At 39.0% G+C, this 22,668-nt stretch overlaps 1 protein-coding gene across 1 annotated transcript in view; it reads right to left on the minus strand.

Annotated features, from left to right (window-relative positions):
• Positions 1–9,377: 9,377 nt before the first annotated feature.
• The window catches only part of brinp3a.2 (bone morphogenetic protein/retinoic acid inducible neural-specific 3a, tandem duplicate 2), a 75,734-nt gene continuing 62,443 nt past the window's right edge, over positions 9,378–22,668 (minus strand). The window contains exons 7-9 of the mRNA XM_074668415.1: positions 22,239–22,461; positions 13,528–13,870; positions 9,378–10,708 (exon numbers count right to left, since the gene is read on the minus strand). Of these exons, the coding sequence (XP_074524516.1) occupies positions 9,938–10,708; positions 13,528–13,870; positions 22,239–22,461 (1,337 nt within the window). The 3' untranslated portion in view covers positions 9,378–9,937. The remainder of the gene's footprint in view (positions 10,709–13,527; positions 13,871–22,238; positions 22,462–22,668) is intronic.

The following is a 22,668-nucleotide window of genomic DNA, read 5'->3' on the forward strand; positions in this document are numbered from 1 at the left end:
ATATATATATATATATATATATATATATATATATATATATATAGTATGAATGGCTAAATGGCCATAGGCCTGATAATGTGTCCTCAGGCCCACCCTGCCAAATAAGATCTCATCCAACTTTAAAATGCCCGCAGACCTTATGGCATAAAGACAGTCGTATTTATTTATTTATTTATTTATTTATTATTTTCATCCATTTATTAATTCATTTAATAATTAATTTATTACGACACTTCTCTAAAGTCTAACACCAAAGACTACTAGACCACCTATTTTATAAATATGACATCTCAGAGAGGCTCACATGATCAAACATGTCTTGGGAAGATAAACAAACGTGCAGAGAGATCAATGCTAGTAACTGGCCATTCTGTCACGTTCTATTTTCCAGCAACAAAAACAAACAAAATAATTTGAGTTAATAATGCTACAAGCATCACTTGATTTTTTTTTAGTTCTCTTGAAAACATGGCAAAAAATATATAAATAAATAAAACAATAATAATAATAATAATGATAATAAAATAAAGAAAAAAAAAACCCTCTAATGATGTCAGGAGGGACTAAGTTGTCGTATTGACACCATATACCTCACTATTGTGACATGGCCTGAAAACTGTTCTTGCTTGGTGTTTTGATCTCAGAAAGAGTTTAAATGCTGAATCTTTCTGGAAAAAAGGCTACCTAAACCATAATCAATAAAAATTGATTTGAGGAATATAAATGTGAGGTACGTCTTACTGGTTCTCCAACACATCTGGGCTTTTTAATCTTCTGCCCATGGCAATATTCACGCTCTAGCTCACCATTAACTACCCCTTGTGTATCAACCAGAAACTGCTTGTTTACAGAGGTTTGAGGAACGTGCAGCTATAGTAACTGACTAAAACTGGGGGCAATGTAACCATGGAAATTGAGTCCAGCTTGTAGTACCATTATGTTGGAGAGTGCAAAGTGTTGGGTTCAACTATGTGTTCATCGCTTCAGCTTCATGTTTCAGCTCCACATCCAAATGATCATATTTATTGTGATCTCCACAGCAACCAGCTTCAGTGTCTAAGTAACAGATCTAATGCATCAAAAACAGGCCTGGTTCACAGTACACAGCAGAGGACGTTTTAAAAAAGGGAAAAAGCACACTTTACTTTTAATAGTTGCAGATTGCAGTTATTAGCCTCTTTGACACATCCTCTAAATCTTACAAAGTGAACTCTGTACCATCTTAAAAGCCACAGAGCATTAGCAGTTGGGGGCTGAGTGGACAATCCACCTACCTAAAAAGGACTCAAGAGGCTCCTCCTGTAGCCAGTGTCTGGTTTATCCTCTCAGGGCTGTATTAGAAACATGCAACATGGCAGAGTCAGTGGATCCTCTCTATCTTCTTTAATATCTCTGTCTTTTGATACTGAGGGCTAATTCCAAGGAAACTCATTTCAAGTGATCTGGTCATTAAAAGTTTCATTCTTTTTGTATTCTGTTCAATTTCTGTCTACGGAGACAGAGTAAATTTAGAGCCCAATTTCTAGCCCACACAGGAGAGCAGAACAATACATGGTTTTTCGCTGACGTTGTATTGTGTGAAGATGCTTTTTGTTCTCTTTTCTGACACTAACTGATAGGATAACGCTCCGGAGCTGTTGCCTGATTTAACGCACTAAGAGCAAGGCACAGAACCAAAAATGTAGTATTGAAATCGATGAAGGAGACAAAAGCAGACACAGCAGTAAGATGAGATATCAGCAGGAAGTATACGACCCTAACATTCATTAATCCAGTGAAGAAATCAGGAGGTTATAGTCAAGATATAAGTGGCGTGGTTTGGAAATATGAGACTTTCAAATAGCTGATGCAGCACAGGTGAGATCATCATAAACCAAGACAAAGCATTTGAGTTCTGGCACCAAAATACGACCAAGGCTCACATAACTGCTCAATAAATCACGGGAGTATTGAGCTGAAATGTTTCTCAAAATTTGTCATCTTTTTTTGGCAGACTTGGGACACTTATAATCCTTTATGTCTTAAAACCTTACCCATGGTGCAACCAAGATATCTTAACCCCTTAAGACCCGAGCTTTTGTCCTGTGTGCATTTTTAAATTCACCTTGCTATTTGGGATAAGTAAGACCTAATATGTATAATAGCTCAACTTGGTTGTTGTTAAGTAAGTTTGATTATATGTGTCATAATCTATCTTTTAGTTGTTTGTTTGTTTGTTTGTATGTTTGTTTGTTTTTTTTTGTACTTTTTTTTGCACTTTTTTATCACTAAAATGGGTGTGATGTTGTAGTGTCACCAAAAGAATTTGTGTCCCTAAATGTGGCTAATTGGTCATTTAAAAAAAAAAAAAAAGTATTATGGGACGAAAGACAGGAATGTAATGTCCACTCATCTATGGATGCTGGGTCCTAAGAGGTTAAAGAAAACTACCATTTTGCAACATTCTTTTTTTTTTCTAACATTTCACAAAACGAACTCAGCACAAAAAGTAAGGACATTTGTGCTGGTAGATTATTTCTTTGTTGTAACAATGCTTCTTGGAAATAAATATTATACTGACTCAGTCCCAGGAGACAGAACCAAACATTGAGGAGCAGCATTCAGCTTCTATGCTCCAAATATCTGGAACAAACTGCCAGAAAATATCAGGTCTGCTGGAACCCTCAGCTCATTTAAATCCAGGTTAAAGACTCACCTTTTTACAGCTGCCTTTTATAAGAAAATTTTACCAAATCATTTTAACATCTTTTTTAACCACACAACTCGGCAACTCTGCATTGCAACTTTTATGCTATCTTAAAATCTGTTCTAACCTTTTCTCTTTCTTTTTTTATTCTATTTTGTTTTATTCTATTTTGTTTTATTGTATCTTATCTTGTATCTTGCTATTTTTTTATTTGCTTTTAATCGAATTTTGTTTTATTTATGTATTTATTTATTTTTTTAATATGTTACTGTTGAAAACATGTTTATCCCCTTTTAAACAATGATACATTTGTAAGGAACATGCATTTGTGGGACTAACAACAGAGCTTAGTATGTGGGTTGCACAAATTAGCCAAATCTTCTCTGCCAATGCCAAACAGCTTCACTCTTGTTTTTAGTACCTGATTGGCGGGTAGCTTTGAAGTTGTATGTTTGAGTCGCAAACACCACCATGTTGGGTGATTTGTGTCAAACGATAGCTGAAGCATAAGATGCTATCCCACCAGGCTGGTGACCTGCATGAGCAGGGAATTCCCAGGCTGTTGTGGCTGTGAAGGGTTCACACGCTACTGGGGCTCCTGTTTGCTGGATGAATACACTGTTACATTGTGAATTAGTTTTGTTTCTTCAGGGCTTAATTATCCAATCCACCAAACATGTCAAATTAGCAGTTTGGCATCAACAGAGAAGATTTGGAAACATTTTATGGGCTCAACCTGCATACTCAGCTTTTGCATTTTTCTTTCTTTTTTTTTTTTTTTTTGCTTTCTTGATGCTGAGAGCCCATTGGATGTGCTCTGTTATACCTATTCCACTCCTCCTGTTTCTCTGTATAAACCTCTGTAGAGATACTTTTTGTCGTTCATGGCTAAGAAATCAGACAAGTTGCCTTTTTATTAAATAATATCTCTCGATCAATTCCAAAAACTATCAAACTTATATACCATTACTTCACTATGACTTTAAAAAGTGTTATCTATCACCTCGTCCCAGACACTGTCTCATATTCTTTGCACATCCTCAGTCAATGCAGCCTAACTTCCTAATGAATGGTATTCATCTGGCACCCTGAGTAATGTCATTTTACAATTTATCATAGCCGCTAATAAACTCAGGATTGATTTGTGCTTATACAAAAACACACCAGGCAGAAACCATCACATTGGTAATAAATTGATGCTGATCTAGTCGTGGGGACAGAGCAGCCAAATGCCGGGAGAATTTATTTATCTATATATATATATCTATATTTATATATATATTTTCTTATTGGAGGCTCCTCAGCAGTGCAATCGATCTCAGTGCAGAGCCTTTTGTTCTCTGAAGTAATAAAGGAGTGTATTGATTTATTGGCGGGCGACAGTTACCTTTTGCCTCCTCCTCCTGTTCTCTGTTTCGTTCCACTGTCGGGTCCCTGGGGAGGAAAAGTTTGGTCTGTATAGAGGCTGAAACCTTACACTTTGCTACAGTACATCTATACTGACACCCAGATTTAATCTTCCTGCCAAAAAACAATGCAAGAAGTATAGATCTGGACAAGCAGATTTTTTTTTATTTAGTTATTTTTGTCTGGATGGATTTAAGTCAGGGCTGTAACATCACGTACAAATGTGTTTGTTGATTTTCTGACTCGGTGAAATGACAAAACAGACTCAGTGTGATCAGGGAAGCATGTTCTCCGGTAGCTGTTGTAATGAGTGTTTCCTTCATTAATTCCTGCTCATTTACAGAATTATAGACGCAGTGTGGCAGATGTGAGAGCAGACGCTTCCTCTAAATATCACTAGGAATAACAGCGCCGAGGGCAATCATTTAACATAATGTTTTATTTTATATCAAGTCCAATAAAACCTCCCTCCCATTTACAAAGTCGACTTTTTTTTTTATTATTCAATTCCAGCTCACCCAATATGAGTTTATTTTGCTTATTAAGTCATTATTCTTTCAAATGGCAATTGCATAGGACATGCATGGAAAAATAGTGTACTAAAACTTCTCCAGGGAAGCCCAGTAGTTTTTTTGTCTGCTATAGAGGACTGACTGTGGATGAGGCCAAGTGAGTCTTGTGCAGATGCAAAATGGAACCCTAGGAGACATGTTATTACAGAGGTCCTTTTTGGAGCTTATTGTTTATTTATTTATTTTTATATATTTTTTTAAGTATACTTTTTTGTCTCTCTGGGTCTTTCTACCTATTAACCTTAAGATGAAGCTTGCCCATTTTTCCTGGAGTCAGTTTCCGCCTCCCAAGGTCATCACCAGCATAAATCTGCAGTCTCCTGCAGATATTTCTCTTGGGTGTTATGACAAAGCAGGATAATAAAGCAAACTAAAATAAATCATCTTCAAACTGAGAATTTAATCAACCAGATTATCCAGTCGCCTTTGTGTTTGTCTACTTCCCTGACACCTTTGATTGACAGATCACCAAATGTCAGAGTGTCTCCAATCAAAGCTTGCCTGTTGCCACCCACTCGCACTGTCATAAGAGAGTCTGGAGAAAGCTGTGGAATAAAAAAATAGATCTATTTACAAGCTGGCTGTAATGCATTAAGCTTAGCTACCTCTGCAGGACTGGTTTCTAGAACCAAGAGGGGTAATTGCACAATGAGTGGAGTGCTGTTAGACATCATAATTATGGGAACACTACCTTGGGATCTTTTTATTTTGCTCCAGGACAAACATGTACCACAGGGAGGGCAGAAGTATTTTCCAGTCCTCCAGTTCCATTTTTCTTTGAAAACTCTCATCCATATCCCTAATTACTCGGCACATGATTAATTCATTTTTTTTTTCCCACTTATGTGGATGAGTAAAGTGTATTTTTTCTGTATCTGAGTTTTTCTAGCTCCCTGTTTTGTGATCCTTTCCCTCTTTTGCACAAAGATATAAGAGACTTTGACGACCTGAGGGTTTGCCAACCAGCTGTGAGAGATGCTATTTGGGCATTCAGTGACCTCGAAGTTATAACAAAGTCACCACAGACTCACAGCCAAAGTGTCTGTCTCTTTCTAACAGGCCTGCTCTTTTCAGGCTGCACCGAGGCACTCATCTCCGCCACGTAATTGACACGGCTGTATCCAGGAAAAGACGTGCTGACATTTGGTAATACATTCCCCCACTCACACATCTCATCAAACACTACTCATCCATGCACAGCCCTCGTCCAACGAAGCTTTTGACACGAGCTAGAGTTGATAGGAGGAGTAGACAAATTGAGGTGATGACTGTTAACCTTCACAGGTGCTTGGCTTTCCTTTTGGTCTGCTGTGTCACTCAGGCACATGTGCATGCCAACAGATTAGAGATGGCATCTTACACCTGACATTAATAATGCAGATCGAATCTCTGACCTAGAGCGCAGAGGTACAGAAACATTAAATCATTGACCAGACTGAAGTGCACATGTTTATGAATCTGTTTAACACCAATAAATCAAAGTAGAGGGGTCTGGAGACATTAGTATTATAAATTTAGTAAAGGTCTGGGCCTTAGCTGTGAAGGCTTTGTTGTAGATTGGGGGACGCTAAGCCAGTCTACCAGTTATCTTATTTTACTTACTTTTACAGTAACTGGAATTCAAAGTGAAGTGTTGACACAGACACTCACCTTTTTCTTTATCAGAATACTATAAAAAAGTTAGTCCGTCTTAGGTTCTCTGGGTTTTACTTTAAGGGTCAATGTTTATTACTCAAGATGGCACTATTTACTTGTAACGATAGTGTACCCCTCGTAAATCTGGCGGCCACAAGGACAACCCCGGGGGAATGAAGGATAGAGAGATGTTGTGAACAAAACTAATCAAAGAAGAAAAGTTGACCAACTATTTTTCAAAGCAGAGGATATTTAAAATGACTCCCAAACCACCGATACTGTGTCACAGGGTGCAATGTCTTATTTGCACACATGATCATAAAATTTTGCGTTTCAATGTAACAGTTTTATCTCAAAATATTTTTTATGTTTATTTTATCATTATCCCGATTGGCCTCCAGTTTTATCCAGCAGAATACTGAAGTTGCAGCTTGTTTTTTTTTTTTTTTTTTTTTTTTTTTTTTAATAAATATAAACTGACCCAATCTGATCACCATTTACATAAAACTGTTTATGATTTCAGATTTTGGATGTCTACATGCTATCTGTCCCTCTGGTAGTACTGTAGCAACTTTACATGATACACTGTTTAAATAAATAAATAAATAAATAAATATAATACTCACATTGTTGTTCTGTCTAAAATTCAGCATTTCAGCTGCTGTCTCTTTAAGGCTCCCTGCTCCACAAACCCCATTCCATCTGATTTGCCAGTCATCAAGAGGGCTGTCAGGGATGGAGCTATGGGTAGACCTTGGTGTTTGAGGCCTGCACCTCCAACAGGTTGTGAACCAGTTTACAGATCCTAATGGGATGACCTCATCATTTCAGCAATTCTGGTGAATATCTTGTGCTATTTTTAGAACATGGCTTTTGGGCGCAGCACAATAATGTTGACTTAGAAATAAAGGAACACCATTTTTGATTTTTTGATTTTTATTTATTTATTTTTTTTCATAAACCTAAAATCTCTGGAAAGATACATGTGAGTTTTGAATCTGAAAAGCTTTTGTGTTCTAAGTGTTTTTGTGTCATATCACTACTCGGATGTTTTACAGTCACTTTTGCAGGTGATTTTTTGTGCTGAAAAGCAGCATTTGGAGAATAAAAATTCAAATTACACTGAGTACAATGCAAACCTTGAACACATCAGCTGCTGTCTGAAGAGGATTTGGCTCTTTTTGTCTGAAAACGGAGATCAGTGTGCAGAACACGAACTCTTGGCTGTGTGTATGGTATCAGTCATTCAGATATTGTTGGCTAGATTTGAAGCCTGAAGCACTGAACGCCGAACCTAGGGGTGGATGTCAAGTTCCAAGGTTGACAAAAAAACAAGCAGCTGAAAGATAAAATCTGCCCCTGTTTACCTTCATTTCAGGACACAGGTAGACACAGACCTGTTGGTGAGTCAGCTGGCCTGGAGTAGTTTTGAACACATTTCTGAAGCTTCAGAAATTAGTTGGTCGAATCACTTCTCCCTGCTTAACTTTGCCAGCCAGAGTATGTCCTCAAATGGGTTTTTAGTCTATGTGTCACAAATGGATTGATACTGGGATACCAGTAAATAAAATTTAGAAATAGCCAGTTTGGATGTTGATGATCTCATTTTTAATCATAGATCATAAACAGGCAAACACATAAAAGTGAGACTTTGAGATATTAGAAAAGAAAAACACAATGTCACTGCCTCTTTGTGGAACTGAAGCCTTTGTTTGCTTTCTATTCTTCCAGCCTGCCTCGACTCACCAGTAGAACCACACACGAGCTGTCTCACAGCCAGAGTTTAACAATAGAGCTGAGCTGCCATGCACTTGAGTTGGACATAAAGTGTCGTGTGTTGCCTGGGCTTAATTGGTATTTGGTCCAATCACCTTGTCGGAGCTGGCTATGCAGCGGAAGCAGTGCGTCAGCATCACAATAGCAGCAGCTGCTGTCCTCTGTCAGTGTCTACACTGGATCTGTTCAGCCCCAGCACTGCTGTGCACTCACGGCGTGTTTGACAAAGCTCACAGCCCAATGTACAAGCACATCTGTCTGTGAACGTGATTAAAAAAAGGAGTACTGAAAAGCCCTCGGGTTGTACGGACATAGCATGAGTGAGACATGAGCAATGACACAGCTGGTGGAGTCAGCGGCATTGGATGAATTGATTGTGCCTGGACTGGGAAAAATCATTAGTGTGTTTCACTATTACTTTATAACATTGCCTGAACTCGACGTCTCTGAAGTGTTAGCTCAAGTCATGAACTGTTTCTAACCTCTGTTCTTTATCCTCCTCGGTGCTGCTCTTTGTTCTCAGCACAAGTGTTTGTGATTTAGAAACAAATAAACTCTTCAGCTTTGCGTCATAAGTGGGTAGACCTGTTAATAACACGGCAAATTATATTCAAATACTTTTATCCTGTCCTCACTGCAAGAAAAGTTCATGCTCCTTTGCCTCTTTGGACCGCACTACACAGAGTTTCGGCAAAGGAGTGTTATAAAGAGGAACAAAAAGGTCTTTTTCTTTATGTAATGACACCGATTGACCATTTTTATACTCAATCTTTTAAACTGATTGAGATAATTACCTCTGCCAAAGAGGTTATGTTTCTGGTTATCAGAGTTTGTCTGTTTGTTTGTCTGTTAACAACATAACTCAAAAAGTAATGAACAGATACTCATGAAATTTTCAGGATTTTTATACAAACCTGCAACTAACACCAAATTGTAGCAGACAGTCTGCAGAAAGGGAGTATGAGATTAAAGTAGGACTTATGACAATCGCAATATGCTTGGCAGATGTCTGCGCTCTGTGAGTGCTTTTCAAGTTAAAGAGTCTTTTGGTTTGGCACACATAGCCCTATTTTTGATGTGCCAGATTAAAAAAAAGACTGTGGTATTGTATTTATGTATGAAAAGCTTGTGCATGGAACATGTCCTATGTGTTTTCCTTTTTTTGTCTTCTTCTGTTTTTCTTTTTTTTTTTTTAAACAAAGTGACCATTTTGGTTAAAAATAATAACCCTGACTGTAGTTCTTCAAATCTCTGTCAGTGCCTTTTTCTAAAAATGTGAAATAATTTGAAAATATTCCAACTCTGTTATAACATAATGTTTTAATATCAATTTATCTACAAAATCTTGACTGACACCACTTTATTCTGGTCTTCATGGAAAGTGCACTGATACTGAAGCAAAAGAACATATAAAAATTACAAACAAACAGACTGTACCTTTTTTTTTTTTTTTTTAACCATAAAATGTCCATTCAATTCGCGTTGGTACTTACAGTATAAATGAGCAGGTTCATACTGAAACAAGATGGTTCAACTTTTTCGTCGTGGTATCTGAATTTTACGATAGAATTCTTTCATTGAAGAGTTTGTTTTTGTGAAACAGTTGTGCATTTTCTCACCGAGCCACCTCATTCTTTATGATAGAGCACTGAAGGTAGTTGCCACAAAACAGAAAACCAAAAACAACCATATAAGTACATTCTTCGGCTGTCTACAGCTGGTTCTCTCCCGATTCACCGTACAGTTTGGTAATCCTCAGAGACAGAGGCCAGCTGCAAGCATCGGCCTCACAATGGGCACGATTAAATCTTTTGTCCCGGACTTCTCCTCCAGGCAGTCAAGATCTCTGTTCAAGCAGCTGTTAACTGCACAGCTTGGTGGTCTCGTAATCCATCGAATTGGGCAGGCGTGAGCTGAAGGCCTGTAAGGAGGCATGAATGCGAACCACCTCGCTGGCAGTCAGTTTGAGCCTGTGCCGCAGCAAACAAGCGAACAGATCCAGTCTCTGCTGACCGGGAGGGGACAGCCGGTTCACCCTGTCTCGTATTTCCAAGAGCTGGAGCATGGCTGTGTCTTGGGATCCTTGGGTGTAAGGGTAGTCCAGCTGCAGGATCAAGTCACGAATCGCCTCTGGGTCAAAGTGCATGCTGTAGCCAAAGACCTGGATGCTGTTGATCTTCATGTAACCCAGGTTCCTCACAGGATCTGTCACTTCCAAAGGCTCATAGTAAGCACTGTCATTCACTCCTTCTTGAGTTTTTATCCTGCTCCGAAGATAGATGTGGATGGTTTCAAAGAACGTCTTCCATTTGTTGCCCAGCGTCAGAGTCCAGTTATAGCACTCAAAGGGAAGGTCCAGTTTGGTGGCCTGCCAGTCTGGGAAACCGTTCTCATTAACAGGGATGTACCAGCTCTCTGAGTGGCTCCCTCCAAAAGGGTTGATGTAGAGAGTGAGGGCAGGCTCCAGGGTGCTGTTCTTTGTAAGGCAGATCTGGAGGGAGATCCCGAGCAGCATGTGGACCATGTTGGACTTGTACTTGTTGCTCTTCAGTGTCAGCAGCATCCTCTTTCTCCAGGATGGGTCGAACCAGCTGTTGAGTCGCATGTCATTGCTGATGAAAATTGCATGAACCTATCAGAGAAACAGATAAGGGAACATAATCAGCACAAAAAATATGATGTATTGATCTTTTGAAATTGCCTTTTTAGTCTTTCTTGATTCCATTTTTTATGTATACAGAAGCATTTTCTGGTTTTAGACCCCCCTGGTGTTGTTGTGAGGCCCATGACAACATATTAATGACATCATTAAATCACAAGTTATTTCCCAAACTTAGACAAAACTTTCTGGTTGAAGTTTGTCTGTGCACAGCAAACTTAATTTGTTGCTCCTTCTGCTCCAAAGCAAAAAGTCAGGTTCGCTTTGTGCTTCTGGTGTTCAACTTTCATTAAAATGACTGGGGTGTCATGTGAGAACATTTCATCCAGTTCATTTAGTACATCCAAAATTGGAGTGCAATTATGTTTCAGAGCCAATAGTCTATAAAGCACAAATGGAGAGCTGAAGGGAAGAGAAAATTAGTAAAAGTATAAATAGGTAATTGGATGGTTTTGGAACATGTCAGTCCATTAATTCTTCTTTTTTTGTGAAGCTTGCCAAAGAAAAAAAAAGTTCTCACTCTGTGTTAATTTTGTTGGTTTTAATGCATCCAAACAGATCGAGTGTCTTCCTGAGTGTAGTGGCGTGTCTCATTCACAAAGGCAGGAGACAGGATGCATTAAAATGTCGACTTCAATGCCGGGCAGACAAACTCACTTTTTTATTTTTGTTTCATGACCTAGTGTCCAGCTGATGTGACTAAAAAGATGACCTTTGGTTTAATCTTGTGCAAGTTTGCTAGACTTGTTTTTTTAAACTATGCTTTGCTAGAATATGGTACATACATGTAAGTATGGAAGTCTGTTTCTATGTAAATAGTTTATAGGGGGTCTTGCCCTGATATAAATAAAACAAAAAAGGTTAAAAAAAATGCTGAACTTGTGAGCTTAAAATCAAAATTATGAGATTAAAGTCAAAATTCCAAGATACTGGATCAAAATTACAAGATACTGGATAAGAAATTTGAACTCAGTCTCACTTTGCCTCTTTATAACTAAGTAAACGTGAAATAAAATCCCAGTGTTCCAGTGCTGTTTTATTATTTTATTCTAATAATGCATTCTTATGTTCCTGCCACCAAAGTGTATGCGTACAAGAAAGTTGATTTCTATCTCACAATTTCATTTTTTTTTAATGCAAGTTTCTCTTCTCTCTCTTCCTCTCTTCCTTTAATGGACCTCCATAAATTTGGGAGAACGTGAAGCAAATCAATGTTCAAACACTGTTGTTATCAGTGGAGTGGCGCTGGACTGGCTCACATCATACAAGTCCAAAAGATCCTTCTATGTCATACTGGGGGATTACTCCTCCTCCTGTGGTGTTCCTCAGGGGACAATTTTGGGCCCCCTCCTTTTTACGATTTATATGCTCCTCCTTGGTCATATCATATGCAACCATGGTATTGATTTTTATTGTTATGTTGGTGACACCCAGCTGTATGTCCCTTTAAAGCCTGGATCAACAGATTTGAACATGATGTCTTGTCTGCCTGACATTAAAAATTAAGAATGTCCAGGAATTTTCCGCAACTAAATGACTCCAAATTGGAATTTCTTATAATTGCCACCTTTGGCCCCGGCACTAACACCACAGATACCCTCACCTCTTCCCTTGATGGTGTATCGAGCAAAATCTACAGGGAGGCCCACAGCCTGGGGGTGATCTTTGACAGTCTGCTGTCCTTTGATGCACAGGTGACTACAGCCGTACAAACATGTTTTGCGCACCTTAGGTTGATCAACAAAATAAAGTCCCTTCTATCTCCTGAACACTTGGAATTAGTCATTCCAGCTTTTATCTCCTTTCAACTAGACTATTGTAATGCTCTTTTTTTCTGGCAACAGCAAGCGTAATATCCAAAGACTGCAAATGATTCAAAATGCAGCTGCCAGGCTTTTAACCCACACTTCTAGAGGTGACCACATAACACCAGTTCTTGCTGCCCTCCATGGGCTACCTGTGAGTTTTAGAAATTATTTTAAGATTTTACTGCTTGTTTTTAAAGCCCTCAATGGTCAGGCTTCCGCTTATATCTGTGACCTCCTTATTCCCCATGAGCCTGGCTGTTGCCTGAGATCCTCCAGCAGGGCCCTACTACTGGTACCAAAATCTAAAATGGTCACAAAAGGAGACAGAGCCTTTGCTTTTGGAGGATCTTAGACAGTCAAACTCAGTATAATATTTTAAATCTCTTCTTAAAACCCACTTTTATTTTATTGTTTTTTATGGACCTTTTACTTCTCTCACATTGTTTTAGTGTTTTTTTTTAATGAATTGTTTTCTTGTTTTATTTATGTGATCTTAACTGTATTGTGTTTTATAGTCAAGCACTTTGTAACTTTGTTTTGCCATACAAATAAAGCTGGGTTGGATTGGATTTTAACCATGGCTAGCTCATCAAAAATCATCATTACACTGATCTTATAATGATTTGTTTAAGAGCAGTTCATCCCAAGATTTCCATGAGATGAAGAAAATGACTGTGTTAAAGTAACCTGCCAGCCACACAGAATCTGTGCAAGCGCAAAGCAAACATGGGTTTAGGAGAAAGCCTTTCAAACACACGAGCAGTTGGGGATCAATAAACTGCTTCAGATGTACACACAATCTTACAGACAGTGGAAGCAAAATCATTTGGTGAATCCATTTAGAGCCTCTTCTGCAAAAAAGGAAAGACTTTGTTATTCAGCACAGCGCTTATAGGTGAGTATTCTCCCTGGGCTACTGCTGTGAAAGACAGCTCCGGTCTTGGTCAGTCTGACAGGATTTAACAAAGGCTAAAAGAAAAATACCTCTAGCCTGCGGTCAGCTCTCTGCAGTAGGTAGCCCAGCTCCAAATCCTGGAGGTCTGTCTCGAATCCTAGGTAGTTTTCTGAAGAGTCTGCCACCATGGGCCTGCAGGCCCCCTGCGTCAGGGCGAAGCCAGGGTTGCAGCTGCCACAGCGAGTGTGGTTGTCCGGTGCACACACTGCACAAGCAGAGCCTTCCCCTACGGTGCAGGGCGGCGGCAGCTGACAGGGGGTGTGGTCGAAGCGGCAGCTGCAGCTGTGGAGCTCCTCGGAGAAAGAGCCGAGCTGGTTGTTCTCAGAACAGTACAGGAGGGACTGGAAGTGATTCAGCCAGTAAGACTGAGGCCTGCAGAAGAAGTGGAGGAGAGGAGCAGAGGCTGAAAAGATGAAGGTAAAGATTCCTGCTTGGGAGTGTAGAAAGCTTTACTAATAAAATATGAAACACATACTGGACAATGTTGTGCAACACAAACAGCCAACAAAAGTCACAAAGATGTGGTGTTTTTCAGGAATGAGACTGAGGATCATTGTTTCCAGATGCACGGTTGGCATCTTACAACAATTCTCCTCCTCAGATTCATCAAGATGATAAGAAATTTATTCAAATGTCACAGCAGCAGATGCCACAGTCTACCTTTCTTAAGCCAGATATTTCCAGCAGGCTAAAACCATTAGGGTTATGGTGGAGATGTTGCAGGTCTATCTTGATATCATGAACCAGGTAGGGGTCAGAATCCCATGGAGAGCTCCAAGCTGTGTTTGATTCTCACATGTTACACAAAAATATAAGCCGAACTGTTGTGCAAAGAGGAGAGGAAGGAAGAGAGGCATAAATGAGAGACATTTCCCTTTGATCAGTTTGTGACATTAATATTAGAAGTGCGCTGCAGCCGCAGGGTAACTGACGCTGAGACACACTCATAATTCCCCCATGTGGGGCAGAGTTTGATTCCCGTCTATAGCACTTTTCTTGACTGTGATCCCTTTATGCCTCTTATCCTCTTTGCTTGCTGGGGAGAAGACATCCACAGAACATACCACTGGATTTCCTTTCAGAAAGAAAGAAGAAAGCACAACCTTTTCTTTGATGACACTGTATTGTGGTAAACTTTATGCTAATCTAAAAATGTTTGTTGGATTACGTCGGGGCAACCTTTCCCTGAAATCCTGACTTTATTGTGCACACTGAGAAGAGGGTCTAGGTTCAGAAAATAAACCCAATTGAATATAAAAAATACCCTGATGGAAGAAAGCAGGGATGGGAACTGAACTGGAGGGACTTTTCCCTTCCATCATCGGCTACCTGTGGGCAAGGCATTTCACCTCCGACAGCTTCAGCGGCGCAAAGCAGTCACAGAGTCAAGTTTGCTGTTGTACTGTTAGTTCCCTGGTGTGATTATGTACAGCCTTCTTGTGCCCTGTAACTCTTCTTCCAAACCACTGCTGTAAACACTTTTTTTATTCTGTGCTATTTTTAAAGTTGCAGGCGATGCTGTGTTTTGAAAATGAAATCAGACGAATACACAACTCCTGCTTTCCAGAAAAAACTGCACTTAAGCTCCTTACCAGGTGATATTTTTGGAAAAAAAGAGGAAACTGCTGGTTATATAAAATGATTTAATGATTCACTGGAAATTTGTTGGATTAATGAAACCCGTAATGGATCCCCTGATGGAAGGCTGGTGTCTTCCATAAATCAAAAGTATCTTTATGTTCCCTAAATCCATAATCTTAACTATGGGCCTTCAGACGTGACAAGCAAACATTACTGTTGAATATAACATTGTCATTCTTGAAGCACTTGCTTCTAATGGCCTTCAGGCTTGTGGTTTTTACCTGACTCACAGCCTTTGTTCTGATTATTTCTAGAGATGGTGGACAAGGAAGAGATAAGAGACCTCTGAGGCATAGAGATGTTCATAAACCATCGTTTAGCTCCATAAAATTCTTGATTGGTTGAAACCATAGACTGTGAATGGAGTGGACAGTGTGGCTCTGCCATTTACCATTGTACGGTTTTGAGGCCAAAATACCCCCCATCACAGGTGCCACCATTGTGCAGCCAGAGTCTGCACAGTTGGACTCCAATAGAATCTGATTGGAACCTGGTGATATATATATATATATATATATATATATATATATATATATATATATATATATATATATATATATATATATATATATATATATATATATATATATATTTTCTTTCGATAGTCTAATCTCTTCTTAACTCTACCTCCCAACATATTTTACAATCCCTGAAAAATACACAAGTACAGCAGCTATCAATCAGTGTCAAAAGTGACATAACCACTTGTTAACCTCTTTTAACTAATGAAAACAAAACTTTTAATAAAAAAGAGGACGTGAACACAAGGCAGCTCAACAATATCTTTACATCACCACAACAATCAGATGTGAAAAACATTTATATGAGGTGTATCATTTTCTTTTTCTTTTTTTTTTTAAAGTTTGACCACAGTCCATCTGGAATGTCTGGGGAGAGGGATTGATTGACCTATACTGCAGCCAGCCACCAGGGAGAGCAGTTTTTGTCGCAATCTCACTTCAAGCCAAGAAAGTTTTTATTAGCATCGTGTTAGTGACTAGTGAGGCAAAAATGTGAGCTTTGGCTACCATGCTATTTTTTTTAATAGGGTCAATAAAATGAATGATTTTGTACTGGAACCTGTTAAGCAATCCCAGCAAAGGCAGAGGAAAAGAAACATGGATATCTGATTTATTTTTTTAACTGTTGGGTATGGAGTGAGTATCAGATATGTTAAATAACACTAAGCTTAGGTCTGAAACCATTTAGAGGCAGATATTGGGGCACACATCATCATCTCTTACATTGATTTGATTGAATTTGATTTGATGGAATGTTAAATGAGTGTTAAATCAAGTCAAAATGAAGAGTTTTCCTCTTATTTAAAGTTTTAAAGAAAGAGTATCCAATAATCTTGTTGTAAATGTCTTAATATATTTTGTTTGTTAGTATTTTATGTATGTCCTGACCTGTGTGTATTGATGTTATATACACCATGAATTTGGGAAAAAAAAAAAAAAAAATCACAAATTTTCTGTTTTGGTAATGCTTGAAACCCCAGCACTATTGTTAATGCTATGCATGATGTGCTTCAGTGCAGTCTTTGATATCTCTGCTGGGTGTAAGTTAATCTCCTATTCACTCAGTCACATTTTTTTTGTGTGTTAAATGGTGCATAAAAAGTGTCAAATCTATGAAAACTTATAACAAACTGTGATTCTGCCAAGAAACTTTTGCAGTTAAATGCTGTGTTACTTCAAAGAAACAGCATTACTAGCTTAGCAGTAGCTAGCTGCTAATGAGCTGTGATGTGAGCTGAGCTGTGCACGCTGCGTCTTCTCTACTGATGTGTGATGTCTGACCAAGTTTTTGAGAAGCAGAGCAACTGTGGTTGTTTTATGTCCCATGTTGCAGGTACATTCTATTGAAATGTTCAGTAATGAGTGTACTATACGGTTTAAAGTGGAAATTAAGAGAGCTGAGCTTCTTTTTTTTCCTGTCTAGCCATTTGAATTTTATGAGGCAGTACAATGAGAAGGAGCTTAACAAGATAAAATATTTTCATGTTATCATATAATGTAATATGAGCTAAAACCTTTATGAGCCCTGAATATATTTCACTGTTTTATATTAGCAAATTACCACAATACGATCACACATTTTATTAACCAGTCCAAGACAGTCTTTGCTATCTCTGCTGGGGGTTCATGCTGGAGCAAATGTCTGACCAGCTTGTTAGGAAGCTGAGCAACTGTGGTTGTTTTATGTCCCATGTTGCAGAATAAACTACTGGGAATGCTTCAACCATCCTGTCTCCTGGAAGTGTTTTTTAGTCAACAAGCAGAAGTCACAATAGCAGCAGTGTTCAAAGTTGTGTCACTTAATTTAATTTTGAGGGTTTGAGAAGAGAGACAGCTAAATTAGGACAGTTTGATGTTAACTCAACAGACAGGTAAGAATCCATCTCAGTGAACGCTAGGATAGTGTTTGGTTAGCTATGTGTATTTATATCAAGTGACTGGTTTGGAGATGAGAGTGGATGTTGTGTGAAAGAGTTTGTACTAACAGAAGCTTGTGATGTTAAAAGTTCAGACTCATAGGGGATTGTAATTAAGAGAGGTGAGCAAGAGGACATTTCACCCTAGAATCTGACAGCTAGATTACTCTATACGTCCTCACACAGTACCCTTAAGCATTCATATTTCCATAAAGGCTTGCAAAAGGCAGGCTTAATGTGCTCATTTTTCCTGAGGTTTTACCCGCATGCATGTCAGCAGCACGCTACACATGCTATTCATAGAATCTGACAAACCAGTCAATCAATAACAAAGCGAGTAAAAGAAAGCATCAATATGAAGAATGTAAAGGAAGATAATGCTAATCATGCCTTCTGGACACATCTTTGTATGAATCCATGTAATCAAAACAGCTCACGGCTGTAATGAGATGAGATGGATAGAAAAGTACATTAAAAATCTATGTGACATTCTTAGACTCAAGTCTTAAACACAGAAACTCAAAGAAAGACAAGATCGTGGTAGACATGACAAAACAGAACAGGCACTAGTGTCTGGAGACGGCTCTGTATAAGGAGGGAGTTTTCTGAGCTGATTAAAGCCGGAGCACTGAAGTCATCACTTCAATGACAGCGTGCATCATTACACTAATGACTTAAGTTCACTCAAAAACTGTACTCTTCTGTCTTATTATTATCAGGCCAATAATATCCAAGCACGCTGCTGCTAAAACTGGCTTTTTCTGTGATAATTGTTTGAAAAGTAGCCCCCAAAGAAGCAAAATCAATCATCTATCGCTCATCTTTCTCGAGTGCCTCAAACAGGATGTTGAAGGAAGACTGAATGGGTTTTGGAGAGCTTCCGTTTCTCTCCCAGGCAAAAAGACAAACATCCCATTCTCAATCTCTTTCCTCCGAGCGGGGAGATTTCCGTGAAGACAGAAAAGAAAGGCAAGGCTTCACAGTTGATGCTGCTGTAATAATAAAGATAAACACTGCCTGGATGAGGGAGATGACGCTCCCACTCCATTTCCTGGCGAGTGGGTGGGAATATCAGCTGCATGGATCAGTGATTAATGTGTGCTTTGGCAAGTTGGCAGAGGGGACGAGACAGGGGGTATACTGAGACAGAAGAAGAGAAACAGACTGAAGGGAAGAGAGGCTGGACATAGAATTGAGCGCAGTGTATAGATTAATCTGCGGGTTGATTCATGTGTTGTGCTCTCTTGCATCAGCGCCATCACTGTGGAAGCTCAGTCAATGCGAACAGTGAGCAGCTGACAGTGATGGCTGATAATCTCCTCACTGATAGAGGGAGCCAGCCAGAGAGGATGTGAGTTTTATTCACTCCCAGAGGAGTGAAGTTCAGGAGCTGTCCTTAATTTAAAGAATAACAAAGTTTGTCAAACATTAAAAATGACTTCATCCAGTTGAGTGACCTGTGTCTGCTGAAGAAATACTGTCTTCACTTTGTTGTAAAGACATGGAGGATATCATAGGGGATGAAAGATACAAGCAGCTGTGATTTAGATGGTACTTCACAACATTGTTAACCAAACTTCTGTTTGTGTGCCCTCTAATAAACCTTGACCAAAGATGTTGCAGATTGGAGAATTGACACTTTAGGAACAGCAGGATTCAAGCCAAACCGGATTACAACTTCAGAGATAAAACCCGTGTCCCACCTTCTCTGTAAGCATTCTGCTGACATTTAAGCTCACATAACAGACAGTTTTGTGTTTGGATATTTTGCCTATGAAGCATATGTCCCTGAGGTTGCTGACGGTAATGATTGGATGAGATAACTGAATAAAATGCAGATCACAGATCAATCAAAAAAAATGCCCAGATCAGCTCTGATCTTCTACTGCAGATCAGGACCAGAAGATCCCTACTTTATACTCTGCTTTAAAAAAGTAGCTTACTTGCTATTGCTGTTTTTTTCTATTCATATAAGGCAACTATCTAAAATACTTGTCATACTTCAAGTCATACTTCAAGTCATACAAACATATAGGGCTGTGGTTGCTTTGGAAAGATGGTGAACTACGCTTAAAGTATAATTGGTAGTTTGATTAAGATACATTTTTTTGTTATAATGGTTAAAATGATCTATATGTCCTGATGGCAAGCAATACATGATGTGTTCTTAAATGAGAGCGAATAATATCCGCAGTCTACAGCAGGAGAAAACCCAGGAAAACATCAGCCAATCACATCAATTAGGATCCAATCTGTTAAACAAATCCAATACCATCCTGCTGTTTTGCCCTCCTCCTGCACGTACATTTCATCAGCGCGCACTGCCCCTGACTCAATGAGGGTTCCTGTGTTTGGCGGTGTACAGGTTCGCACACAGTAGAAGAGTAGCAGAGAAACTACCCATACCCCTATTGGTAACCGCTCCTTCGGCTAAACAGAGCAAGAAAAGAAAGTTGGAGGCTTTCTTTTCTTTCATTGTTCCCCTGCCTCTAACTACTGCCCCCTTCCTCTACCTCGGGCCTGTTCCCTCTGACCTGATGAGGTACTCGGCTCCGGGCTGTGGTCTAGCCAGAGTCTAATAAACTCTCACCACAGGGGCTCTGACAAGCAAAAAAAAAAAAAAGATATATTTAGTAAGTCCTAGAGAAAATGTACATGTACTATTTGTATTATAGCTTTACTCCTGATATTGTTTCACAGGTAAAAGTGGGTAATGCTAGCATGACAGTTGCAAGTACCAACAAAAGTTGCATTTACTTATTTGTTTTTTAGCTTTATGTTTTGACATTTTGGTGTTTTCTTACCTCTAAATGAGACATGACTCGACATAGTGCAAAACATAAAATGACGTGCTGAGTCTGTATTTCAGTCATTCACAGTCAAAGTTGCGAATCAGCAGCGCTTGTGCATGAGAGTGGGGGTGTTGCTTTGGAGGAGCTCCAAGGGAGGTGAAGGAGAAGCTAGGAGGAGGGGCTAGGCAGAGTCCTGACAAGATGCTACATTTAAATTCATGTTAGTTTTTCAGGACTGCCAAACCTTGCCTTTAAGTGTTTTTAAGCGCTTCTTTAATTATTTATTTTATGTCATTAATTTTATTTTATTTGAATTGTATTCTATCTTAATATTTTATCTTGTTTGTATTTATTGCTTACTAATTACTCATTTTTCTATTTGGTACTAATTGCTTTTTTATTAACTTATTATACTGTGTCGCTTATTAAAGTGCTTTATAAATAAAAATGGTATGGTATGGTATGGTGTTTTACTACCATATTTCTATTTTATTTCCCAATGCTGTAATAGTGTGATGAGCAACACTAAATATATCCCTGAGTTTTAAGAGTTATATCTGATTCTGATTCTAGCTTACCTCCACAAAGAGGTCACACTAGCTAAGGTTTTCCCTTCTGTCAAAATTCTTGCTTGTGCTGTACATGGCTTCGGACAAAAGCATCTGCTAAATAAAACTGTAGAACTGTAGAAAGAGGAGTGAAAATAAGCATAAAGCCTGCTGGAATTCCCATCTTTTCTTTGCTGACAACTCTGGTCAGCTCTTACCACAAATGGGATTTAATTCTGTGGGAGCCACTGCTACTTTGCAGCTAATGTAAAAGCCACAAGCCTCGTGTATATAGCTGTGACACATTTGGTAACTCAGCTTTGTGCCAGCTCTTTGCACCTGTGGTGATTTACCTTACAAAGCTTTATGGTTATTTCTGGTTAAAAATTTTAAAAAAAGAAAACAAAAGAAAGGCATTCACTGGCCGCAAAAAGGATGCTCAAAAAATGCTGCCTAAAAATAAGAGGGTCAAGTCAGTTTAGCAGCATCAACTCCTTTTTCCAGTCTGTGGCTCGAGCACTTCCTGTTATCTCGACTGAATATGTGTTAAACTGCCGTGAAGCAATTCAATTTGAAAATGTTTAATCAGTCTATAAAAAGAACAAAATATTAAGTCCTTATTTTAGAGTTTCAAAGTGGTCTCCTCTCTGCTTTATGGCTGTAAAACAAATTCAGATCCGCTGCTGTTGGAGGATTTCATAGAGATACAGTCAAATGAAGTAGAGATGTAATTGTTGCTTTGCAAATTTCACAACCTTCATTAAAAAGGAAATGGAGCAGAGACTTGTCAATTTTCTGAATTTAAGGTAAAGTGTTGAGGTTAGCAAGGTAAGCTAAATTATGGTTGTTTTTATGTGCAGAAATGTCCCATAAAAAACTAAGAGACAAACTGTGATGTAGATATTTAGGTTTTAACGGTACTCCATAGCATTTCGACATGTAGCAGGATAGACCTTTTTCAAGGAAGCTGTACATAGGAGATAAACATGATTTTACATACACCACTGGGGTATTTCAAGAGTGTGTGAAATGCCACTTCAGCAATGGCAGCTTTTTTCCTTCCACCTACGTCTCTGAAATTGGTTAAAGAGAGAACTGCAGGCTGTGACTCCATGTTCAGTTTTGATTTGCTTGTAAAATGCCAGAACCTTCTAACTCCAAAGGGGGTAGAGATGAATCAGAAAAAGAATACGGAAAAGGAAAACCAGACCAAAAAAAGACCCCTTTGATGTAAAGCCTTGGCCGCAGTGGGTTTACTCAGGAAAAAGTAACCTTTGATTAAAAAACATTTCTTAAAATCATCTTGTGGAAGGTGTGCTCACCGTTCTCTGGGCAGATGGACCTGTGGCTGTCGGTGGCATCTTTTACTGAGGCTGAAGAGTTTGTAGATGACTCTGTGGGCTCGTCTAGAGAGGACCTGCATGCTGTTCTCCAGCTGTTCATATCTCCACTGGAACATGTTGTCCAAGGACCACAGGTGCTGGATGGTGGACACATTGAGGAAATAGTTCTGCGGCAGCCTTGCTTGAAATGCTTTGAATTCATCTGTGACAGAAGGAAAAAGGATATTAGCATCACTCAGGCTTTAACATTTCTCACACCCACTGAGATTCTCAAATCTCAATGTTCTTTACACATCATATAACTTTAAGTAGCTGCCACTAAATGTTACCAAACCCATACACTGACAGACTGAATTGGTTCATCATGGCCAGTAAAACATAAGGTGTTTAATTTTGACACAGGATTGAT

This window comes from Halichoeres trimaculatus, unplaced genomic scaffold, assembly GCF_033239565.1.
Source record: "Halichoeres trimaculatus isolate MK-OKI-2021-1 unplaced genomic scaffold, fHalTri1.1 fHalTri1_scaffold_4, whole genome shotgun sequence".
Lineage (NCBI taxonomy): Eukaryota > Metazoa > Chordata > Actinopteri > Labriformes > Labridae > Halichoeres > Halichoeres trimaculatus.